Here is an 11,607-nt window from a genome sequence, read left to right as displayed (position 1 = left end):
CTGTCTGTCTGTCGCAGGCACTGGAACTGCGTAAGCGTGGCTTCTGGACACTGAACTAACAAGCAAACACACACAAAATCAGTTTAAAAAAAAAGTAAAAAAAAATAATAAAGGAGGGAAAACTCACTGGAGGCTAGCTGGGCGCTGTCCTCTCGGTGTGTCTATCTGTCTGTCTGTCGCAGGCACTGGAACTGCGTAAGCGTGGCTTCTGGACCTGAATAACAAGCAAACACACACAAAATCAGTTTTAAAAAAAAAGTAAAAAAAAAAAAAAGGTATTTATGCATGTATTTATTTATTTTATTTATTTATTTATACATATTTCAAATATAATAAAGGAGGGAAAACTCACTGGAGGCTAGCTGGGCGCTGTCCTCTTGGTCTGTCTGTCGCAGGCACTGGAACTGCGTAAGCGTGGCTTCTGGACACTGAACTAACAAGCAAACACACACAAAATCAGTTTAAAAAAAAGAAGGTATTTATGCATGTATTTATTTATTTATTTATTCATTTATACATATTTCAATATATAATAAAGGAGGGAAAACTCACTGGAGGCTAGCTGGGCGCTGTCCTCTCGGTCTGTCTGTCGCAGGCATTGGAACTACGTAAGCGTGGCTTCTGGACACTAAACTAACAAGCAAACACACACAAAATCAGTTTTAAAAAAAGGTAATTATGCATGTATTTATTTATTTATTCATATATATTTAAATATATAATAAAGGAGGGAAAACTCACTGGAGGCTAGCTGGGCGCTGTCCTCTCGGTGTCGTATCTGTCCTGTCTGTCGCAGGCACTGGAACTGAGTAAGCGTGGCTTCTGGACACTGAACTAACAAGCAAACACACACAAAATCAGTTTTAAAAAAAAGTAAAAAAAAAAAAAAGGTATTTATGCATGTATTTATTTATTTATTTATTTATTTATACATATTTCAATATATATTAAAGGAGGGAAAACTCACTGGAGGCTAGCTGGGCGCTGTCCTCTTGGTCTGTCTGTCGCAGGCACTGGAACTGCGTAAGCGTGGCTTCTGGACACTGAACTAACAAGCAAACACACACAAAATCAGTTTAAAAAAAAAGAAGGTATTTATGCATGTATTTATTTATTTATTTATTCATTTATACATATTTCAATATATAATAAAGGAGGGAAAACTCACTGGAGGCTAGCTGGGCGCTGTCCTCTCGGTCTGTCTGTCGCAGGCATTGGAACTACGTAAGCGTGGCTTCTGGACACTAAACTAACAAGCAAACACACACAAAATCAGTTTTAAAAAAAGGTAATTATGCATGTATTTATTTATTTATTTATATATATTTAAATATATAATAAAGGAGGGAAAACTCACTGGAGGCTAGCTGGGCGCTGTCCTCTCGGTGTGTCTATCTGTCTGTCTGTCGCAGGCACTGGAACTGAGTAAGCGTGGCTTCTGGACACTGAACTAACAAGCAAACACACACAAAATCAGTTTTAAAAAATAGTTAAAAAAAAAAAGGTATTTATGCATGTATTTATTGATATATGTATTCATATATATTTAAATAAATAATAAAGGAGGGAAAACTCACTGGAGGCTAGCTGGGCGCTGTCCTCTCGGTGTGTCTATCTGTCTGTCTGTCGCAGGCACTGGAACTGCGTAAGCGTGGCTTCTGGACACTGAACTAACAAGCAAACACAAACAAAATCAGTTTAAAAAAAAAGTTAAAAAAAATAATAAAAGAGGGAAAACTCACTGGAGGCTAGCTGGGCGCTGTCCTCTCAGTGTGTCTATCTGTCTGTCTGTCGCAGGCACTGGAACTGCGTAAGCGTGGCTTCTGGACACTGAACTAACAAGCAAACACACACAAAATCAGTAAAAAAAAAAGTAAAAAAAAAAAAGGTATTTATGCATGTATTTATTGATTTATATATATTTAAATATATAATAAAGGAGGGAAAACTCACTGGAGGCTAGCTGGGCGCTGTCCTCTCGGTCTGTCTGTCGCAGGCACTGGAACTGCGTAAGCGTGGCTTCTGGACACTGAACTAACAAGCAAACACACACAAAATCAGTTTAAAAAAAAAGTAAAAAAAACAAAAAAGGTATTAATGCATGTATTTATTGATTTATTGATTCATATATATTTAAATATATAATAAAGGAGGGAAAACTCACTGGAGGCTAGCTGGGCGCTGTCCTCTCGGTCTGTCTGTCGCAGGCACTGGAACTGCGTAAGCGTGGCTTCTGGACACTGAACTAACAAGCAAACACACACAAAATCAGTTTTAAAAAAAGTTTTAAAAAAAGGTAATTATGCATGTATTTATTTATTTATTTATATATATTTAAATATATAATAAAGGAGGGAAAACTCACTGGAGGCTAGCTGGGCGCTGTCCTCTCGGTGTGTCTATCTGTCTGTCTGTCGCAGGCACTGGAACTGAGTAAGCGTGGCTTCTGGACACTGAACTAACAAGCAAACACACACAAAATCAGTTTTAAAAAAAAGTAAAAAAAAAAAAAGGTATTTATGCATGTATTTATTGATATATGTATTTATATATATTTAAATATATAATAAAGGAGGGAAAACTCACTGGAGGCTAGCTGGGCGCTGTCCTCTCGGTGTGTCTATCTGTCTGTCTGTCGCAGGCACTGGAACTGCGTAAGCGTGGCTTCTGGACACTGAACTAACAAGCAAACACACACAAAATCAGTTTAAAAAAAAAGTTAAAAAAAATAATAAAGGAGGGAAAACTCACTGGAGGCTAGCTGGGCGCTGTCCTCTCAGTGTGTCTATCTGTCTGTCTGTCGCAGGCACTGGAACTGCGTAAGCGTGGCTTCTGGACACTGAACTAACAAGCAAACACACACAAAATCAGTAAAAAAAAAGTAAAAAAAAAAAAAGGTATTTATGCATGTATTTATTGATTTATATATATTTAAATATATAATAAAGGAGGGAAAACTCACTGGAGGCTAGCTGGGCGCTGTCCTCTCGGTCTGTCTGTCGCAGGCACTGGAACTGCGTAAGCGTGGCTTCTGGACACTGAACTAACAAGCAAACACACACAAAATCAGTTTAAAAAAAAAGTAAAAAAAACAAAAAAGGTATTTATGCATGTATTTATTGATTTATTGATTTATATATATTTAAATACATAATAAAGGAGGGAAAACTCACTGGAGGCTAGCTGGGCGCTGTCCTCTCGGTCTGTCTGTCGCAGGCACTGGAACTGCGTAAGCGTGGCTTCTGGACACTGAACTAACAAGCAAACACACACAAAATCAGTTTTAAAAAAGTTTTAAAAAAAGGTAATTATGCATGTATTTATTTATTTATTTATATATATTTAAATATATAATAAAGGAGGGAAAACTCACTGGAGGCTAGCTGGGCGCTGTCCTCTCGGTGTGTCTATCTGTCTGTCTGTCGCAGGCACTGGAACTGAGTAAGCGTGGCTTCTGGACACTGAACTAACAAGCAAACACACACAAAATCAGTTTTAAAAAAAAGTAAAAAAAAAAAAAAGGTATTTATGCATGTATTTATTGATATATGTATTTATATATATTTAAATATATAATAAAGGAGGGAAAACTCACTGGAGGCTAGCTGGGCGCTGTCCTCTCGGTGTGTCTATCTGTCTGTCTGTCGCAGGCACTGGAACTGCGTAAGCGTGGCTTCTGGACACTGAACTAACAAGCAAACACACACAAAATCAGTTTAAAAAAAAAGTTAAAAAAAATAATAAAGGAGGGAAAACTCACTGGAGGCTAGCTGGGCGCTGTCCTCTCAGTGTGTCTATCTGTCTGTCTGTCGCAGGCACTGGAACTGCGTAAGCGTGGCTTCTGGACACTGAACTAACAAGCAAACACACACAAAATCAGTAAAAAAAAGTAAAAAAAAAAAAAGGTATTTATGCATGTATTTATTGATTTATATATATTTAAATATATAATAAAGGAGGGAAAACTCACTGGAGGCTAGCTGGGCGCTGTCCTCTCGGTCTGTCTGTCGCAGGCACTGGAACTGCGTAAGCGTGGCTTCTGGACACTGAACTAACAAGCAAACACACACAAAATCAGTTTAAAAAAAAAGTAAAAAAAACAAAAAAGGTATTTATGCATGTATTTATTGATTTATTGATTTATATATATTTAAATATATAATAAAGGAGGGAAAACTCACTGGAGGCTAGCTGGGCGCTGTCCTCTCGGTCTGTCTGTCGCAGGCACTGGAACTGCGTAAGCGTGGCTTCTGGACACTGAACTAACAAGCAAACACACACAAAATCAGTTTAAAAAAAAGTTTTAAAAAAAGGTAATTATGCATGTATTATTTATTTATTTATATATATTTAAATATATAATAAAGGAGGGAAAACTCACTGGAGGCTAGCTGGGCGCTGTCCTCTCGGTGTGTCTTTCTGTCTGTCTGTTGCAGGCACTGGAACTGCGTAAGCGTGGCTTCTGGACACTGAACTAACAAGCAAACACACACAAAATCAGTTTAAAAAAAAGTAAAAAAAAAAAAAAGGTATTTATGAATGTATTTATTGATTTATTGATTTTTATATATTTAAATATATAATAAAGGAGGGAAAACTCACTGGAGGCTAGCTGGGCGCTGTCCTCTTGGTCTGTCTGTCGCAGGCACTGGAACTGCGTAAGCGTGGCTTCTGGACACTGAACTAACAAGCAAACACACACAAAATCAGTTAAAAAAAAAAGAAGGTATTTATGCATGTATTTATTTATTTATTTATTTATTTATACATACTTCAATATATAATAAAGGAGGGAAAACTCACTGGAGGCTAGCTGGGCGCTGTCCTCTCGGTCTGTCTGTCGCAGGCATTGGAACTACGTAAGCGTGGCTTCTGGACACTAAACTAACAAGCAAACACACACAAAATCAGTTTTAAAAAAAGTTTTAAAAAAAGGTAATTATGCATGTATTTATTTATTTATTTATATATATTTAAATATATAATAAAGGAGGGAAAACTCACTGGAGGCTAGCTGGGCGCTGTCCTCTCGGTCTGTCTGTCGCAGGCATTGGAACTACGTAAGCGTGGCTTCTGGACACTAAACTAACAAGCAAACACACACAAAATCAGTTTAAAAAAAAAAAAGGTATTCATGCATGTATTTATTTATTTATATATATTTAAATATATAATAAAGGAGGGAAAACTCACTGGAGGCTAGCCTTGCACTGTCCTCTCGGTGTGTCTACTGAACTAACAAGCAAACACACACAAAATCAGTTTAAAAAAAAAAAAAAGGTATTCATGCATGTATTTATTTATTTATATATATTTAAATATATAATAAAGGAGGGAAAACTCACTGGAGGCTAGCCTTGCACTGTCCTCTCGGTGTGTCTATCTGTCCCTTTCCGACTCCCTGTTCCAAAAATCCATTTAATATATAGTCCTCGGGTAGAGGACGTATCAGATATTAAACTGATAAGAACAGATACTACACTTGATCTTAGCCAAAAGAGGAACCTGTAGTTTGTAGTATGTAGTTAGAATGTAGTTATGTATTTATAACATAGTTATAATCAGTTTAAAAAACAAAAAAACAGGTATTTATGTAGTTATGTATTTATAACATAGTTATAATCAGTTTAAAAAACAAAAAAACAGGTATTCATGCATGTATTTATAACATAGTTATAATCAGTTTATAAAAAAAACAGGTATTTATGTAGTTATGTATTTATAACATAGTTATAATCAGTTTAAAAAACAAAAAAAGGTATTTATGCATGTATTTATAACATAGTTATAATCAGTTTATAAAAAAATATATATATATATATTTATGCATGTATTTATGCATGTATTTATGTATTTGTTTATTTATTTATTTAAATATATAATAAAGGAGGGAAAACTCACTGGAGGCCCAAGAGGACTGCAGACTGGACACAGAGCGGGGGGCAAAGCTCTCTGCTCTTGGAAGAGCGAGCGCTTCTTGGGAATCCTGTTTTTAGACAAAGAAAGGAGTGCACCGTTCCCAGCGGCACTGCAATACCAGGTCGATGCGTGGAGCGGACGGAGCAAGCCCTTCTTCCGACTCCCTGTTCCAAAAATCCATTTAATATATAGTCCTCGGGTAGAGGACGTATCAGATATTAAACTGATAAGAACAGATTTTTTTCTTTCGAAAAAAATGTATTGTCACAATATTCGTTTCATTTCGTTTTTACATTGATTTCTTTTCGTTTTTCCCACTTCATACAGTTCATTTTCTTTTTCTTTTTACACGTTCTTTACATTTCTTTTTCACACTTTTCACCCCTTTTTAAAAGTCCTTTTTTGAAATAAATACATAAAACAGGGTGTGTGTGTGCTTGTGTGTAAAAGTCCATGAAATGTATGTAAAAAAGTCCATGTTTGTGTGGTAAAAACAGTGGGTGGGTAAAAACCAATAAATACGTAAATACAAGCAGGTTCCTGGAGGTCCACAATGCGGCCTTCACACTGTTTAGGGTGAGCCAGAGCGCAGTAAAGTCGGCGGCTGGTAGACTCTCCAGCCTCTGACCCACCCCATGTACCGCTGCCCGGTACTCCAGTGGGCGGACCTCCCCCGCCGGCAGGTTCGGGCTTGTCAGGGGGCCGGTCGCGGCCCACAGGTCCCCTGCCACGCTGCACTCCCAGAACACATGCCTCACGGTCTCCGGTTTGCCGCACCCGGACCGTGGGCAGATGGGGTTCTTTGCCATGCCCCGGGAATGCATCACGGCCCTGACCGGGAGGATCTCATGGGCCGCCATCCACGACAAATCCTTCTGTTTGTTCTGGAGGGCGGGGTGGGCCACGTTCCTCCACACCCGTTTGGCCTCACATGTTGTGAGTCCAGGAACGGGGCTCACCTTCTCCCGGTCCTGCACAAGAGAGACAAGCATTTTCGCGTTAGTTAAAACAGTGACATTCTGCCCCTCCAGATCATATTGCTTTAAAAACTTTTTGATAAAAAGATACTGGGGGGGGCAGATTAAAAGATACTGGACATGTCAGACTGGGTTTTAAAATGCTCAAACTCCTTAGGTATGACCCCATCCAGAATCTGGCTAGGGCCGATGTTTTATTTTCTCTGGATGGGGCCATCGCGTATCTGATGTGGAGGGCGGTGTATTTGGATCCTAAAAACAGGTGGGGGTCTGGGAGGCCCTTCCCGCCGTTTTCGGTGTCTTTTCTTGACGGTCCTTCCTTTTCTTTTCTCTTGAGTCCTCTCCCACCTTTTGGACCGCCCAGCAGAAAGTAAAACATCGCCCTCTCCACAGCCTAAAGAAAGGAGCTGAGGGGGACTAAAAACAGAACACAAGAGTTAAAGCAAGGGTAAAACCTACCATCTTTTAATTAATTAAACTTTTCCTTCAATGTCATCTGTCTCAGTCCCCAAAAACCCAGTCTCTGTCTGACTTTCCCTAACCACGTCAGTCCTCAGGTGGTACCCCGTTCCACCACCCTCGGGTCCGGTCCCAAATTTTTAAGCCTAAAATCTTGTAATATCCTTTTTTTTTTAAAAGCGACATTTCATAATTTGGTCGGTACGTCACCCCACGGCCCAAAGAGCTGGGCCTCGGACTTGCTTCTGTTGAGCTTAGCGCCCGAGGCCCTTCCGTACCAGTCAGTCAAGTCGAGTGCTCTTTGGACCGTTAAAAAGTCACAACATAAAAGGGTCACGTCGTCCATGTATAGTGTGCATGTCGCTGTCAGTCCACCTGGCAAGTCCAGTCCTTTGATCCATTTATCCCTTCTCAAAATCTGCGCCAGCGGTTCAATGCAAGCAATGAACAGGAGTGGAGATAACGGACACCCCTGGCGGACGCCAGAGCGAACATCTATCGCTTTGGTTAGGTGCCCATTAACAATTACTCTGCTACTAATCTCCTGATAGAGCAGTCCCACCCACTTTATGAACCTCCCTGGGAAACCCATCTTTTGCAGTACCTGAAACAGGTACTGGTGCGAGACCCGATCAAAAGCTTTCTCAAAGTCTAAATTTAGAACTAAAAGCCGAATATTTCTGTCTCTCGCAAAACAGATGGCGTCTCGGACCAGCACTAGGCTGTCCGTGATCTTCCTTCCCGGGACGGCGCAGGTTTGATCCGGGTGGATCACGTCCTCTAAAACAGTCGACATACGCATTGCTAAAAGTTTACTAAAAAATGTGCAATCTGCATTTAAAAGCGTGATCGGTCTCCAGTTTGTCAAGTCTGTCCGGTCACCTTTTTTGTGTAATAAGCAAACTGTCCCTACTCTAAAACTGTCTGGGAGTCTGTCAAGTCCTTCAAATTCCTTAAAAACAGTCAAAAGGTCTGTGTTTAAAATGTCATAAAAGGTTCTATAAAACTCCACGGGGAGCCCATCCTCTCCCGGGGCTTTCCCTTGTTTAAAACCTTTTAAAACATTAAACAATTCTAAAAGGGTAAAGTCCTTTGTTAAAACATCCTGACTGTTTATTTTTTTTTCTAAAAAACTCAACACTTCTTCCATATCTTTAAAATGCACTTCTTTTTCTTCAAATAATTTATGATAAAAGCCTTCTACTATTTTTAAAATCCCCTCATTTTTTGTTTCCACCCTCCCGTTTTCTTCTAATTTTTCCAACCCTCCTCCCCTGGCTAATATCTTTTTAAAAAAGTACCTAGTGCATTTTTCACCCTCTTCTATTTCTTTTTCCCGACTTTGTTTTAAAAAAGCTTTGCTTTGTTTTTCTTTAAAAATGGCTATTTCTTTTTTAACATCTTTAATTTCATTACTAAAATCAAAGCCATTTTTTAAAAGGTTAAAATACCTCTGTAGTCTTTTCTGCAGCCCCATCATGCATCTCCTTTCCTTCTCTTTCTTTTTTTTTCCTATGTTTCTAAAAAACGTCTTGGTCCGGCCCTTTACCATCTCCCACCACTGTGCTCGTGAATCGTAGCTGTCTTGGAGGGTCTGCCAAAGGCCGTACTGCTCCCTGTAGCTCTCCGCTACCTCCCTATCTTGTAATAGGGAGCAGTTTAGCCTCCAGAGCCCTCCCCCTACAGTCACACCAGTGGGGAAAGACAGGGTGCAGGAGAGAAGGGTGTGGTCGGAAAAATACAGGGGGGTCAATGTAGCATCAGTCGGCGGGCAGTCTCTTGTAAAAATGTAGTCAATTCGGGAGGCTCTGGTACCATCACCACTAAACCAGGTGAAGCCCTCCTCCCTGGGATGCACTTTTCTGAAACAGTCTTCTAATTTGAAATCCCTAACTAAGCCCTGCATTACTGCTGATGTTTTATCTAACTTAAAATCTTCCCCTACATTTTTCTATCTTTTTTTCCTACAACACAATTAAAATCACCTCCCTAGCATGTGGGGCTGCAGGTCTTCTAAAAGCGTATATCTTTTGTTTTTGTCATTAAAACCATAAACATTTAAAATGTTAAAATCCCTTCCTAAAAAAGTCAATTGTGCTAAAAGTGCCCGCCCTTCCCTCACCACTGTGCTGCCCTTCACCAAGATGTGAGGGTTTTTTATTAAAATGGCAACACCGTCGGCCCGGCTGTAGTGCGAGCCGTCCAGAGAGAGGGACCGGCAGCCCAACGCTGCTCCCAATCTCTGTATGTTTGTAAAAACGGCAAGGCACACTCTTGCAATAAAAACACATCAGACTTTATGTTGTTTAAAAGGGATAATACACTCTGTGCTCTAGTTGGTGTTCTCACACTTCTGACATTTTTAGACGGGATTGTGAGAGACATGAGCAGTTATGGTTTTTAAAACACACGCATTTTTAAAAGACCACAATTAAAACTACAGAGGCAAAAAAATTAAAACACATGAGATCACAACATCTCTTGTGATACCTGTTCAGGAACCTGTAGTATGTAGTTAGAATGTAGTTATGTATTTATAACATAGTTATAATCAGTTTAAAAAAACAAAAAAACAGGTATTTATGTAGTTATGTATTTATAACATAGTTATAATCAGTTTAAAAAACAAAAAAACTGGTATTTATGCATGTATTTATGTATTTATAACATAGTTATAATCAGTTTAAAAAACTAAAAAAGGTATTCATGCATGTATTTATGTATTTATAACATAGTTATAATCAGTTTAAAAAACAAAAAAAGGTATTCATGCATGTATTTATGTATTTATAACATCGTTATAATCAGTTTAAAAAAAAAAAAAAAAAAAGGGGCAGGTACATACATGGGTATTTGTAGTCGCATTCAAACCAACAGGACAGCTCAAAACAAATCCCACAGGAAATGTGTTAGTTAGGCTTGTGATTGTCCTGGGAGATAACTGAAACATGTATCACGCCAAAATAATTCATGTAGTCCTCAGTGTCACACTAACAAATCCCGCAGGAAATGTGTTAGTGTTAGGGAATTATTTCACCCTTTGTACCAGGACTGTATTAACCTCAGAATTAAGACTCACACAACCAAGAATATAATAAATAATTGACTTTTACTCTGGCAAAGAGGAGTGAATGGTTCTAGACCGCTCATCAACATACACTCACACAATAGGAGCGCAGTGGTTTCAGAACGCTGTTCAAACCATCACTGAATTCTCTGGTAAAAAGAAACAGACTTTATGCAGAGACAATATCACAGAACAAAGACATGACACTCCCATCTTGTACCATCCCATCCTCGGTTCCAGGAGATAACAATGTTTACCTTCCCCCAACCCTGACTCTGTCTCTTAATGTTTACACAGGATGGCAGACAGGATTCTGGGATACACTTTAGGATATCTGCACTTTAGCTGAACTTTTACTTCTGCCCAGTAACAAGACATTCCACAACCCCCCAATTCCTTATGTAAACATATACGTGAGGTTTCTGGGTTAACATTCTTGACTCTGCTAATTGTCTTCCAAAGTCCAATCTACATGGAGAACCTAGGGCACACAGCATTTTGGAACAAAACTTAAACCAAAAAGATATTCATGATAAAATATACTAATACTTTCTTTAACATTTCCCTCCTGTTTATCATGAAAACAATACTAGTATAAACATCAATAAACTAAAGCATCATCATCTTGATGGTTCCAAACAACATTTCACTCCACACAAAAGTACATACAAGACTAGACATGAGAACTTAGAAACATGTAGAAATACACATCATAAAAATACAAAAAGTATACTAATTGCTACAATAGAGAGCAGACTTGTCAACTTCATTTACCACCATGTACCAGATGTAAACCAAGCAACCAGATTTCACCACGGAACATTAACCACTTTGTCTTGTAATAAAGCATCACAAAACAACCTTCATTTGCTGTAAGGCTTCAGTCACAGAGACACTATGAATATAATCCAATATCCAAATACAACAGATCTCAGTCACCTTAACACAAAACTCCCCCACTAGCAGCAGTGAGTAAATACACTAACTAAGTTGGCATTAACAAAATCCTAACCTATAGTTAAGTGTTTCCATTCTTAACATGACTTTTCTTACTCCTAGGGCCTGAAACAGAAACAAAATAACCTTGGAGCTGGTGGTCCAAATCTTTTAGTCACCAGGCACTTCAATCCCCCACACGCTGTCATGCTTCTCAACAGCAAATCTCTTCTTATGAGATACTCTGCC

The 11,607-nt window shown here is 38.9% G+C and overlaps 1 protein-coding gene and 2 pseudogenes across 1 annotated transcript; all 3 read right to left on the bottom strand.

Moving 5' to 3' along the window:
* Nucleotides 1-5,308: 5,308 nt before the first annotated feature.
* LOC122131083 lies at nt 5,309-5,509 on the bottom strand (annotated as a pseudogene).
* Nucleotides 5,510-6,003: 494 nt separating this feature from the next.
* Nucleotides 6,004-6,181, bottom strand: LOC122131082 (annotated as a pseudogene).
* Nucleotides 6,182-6,256: 75 nt separating this feature from the next.
* Nucleotides 6,257-7,170, bottom strand: LOC122131081. Its single transcript, XM_042705985.1, has one exon. It carries the CDS (start codon nt 6,909-6,911, stop codon nt 6,276-6,278), a length of 636 nt encoding a protein of 211 aa, XP_042561919.1. The 5' UTR covers nt 6,912-7,170; the 3' UTR covers nt 6,257-6,275.
* Nucleotides 7,171-11,607: the final 4,437 nt, after the last annotated feature.

Source organism: Clupea harengus, unplaced genomic scaffold (assembly GCF_900700415.2).
Source record: "Clupea harengus unplaced genomic scaffold, Ch_v2.0.2, whole genome shotgun sequence".
NCBI classification, from domain to species: Eukaryota; Metazoa; Chordata; class Actinopteri; order Clupeiformes; family Clupeidae; genus Clupea; species Clupea harengus.
Note: the sequence above shows the minus strand (reverse complement) of the source record. Positions and strands in the feature narration are given on the sequence as shown.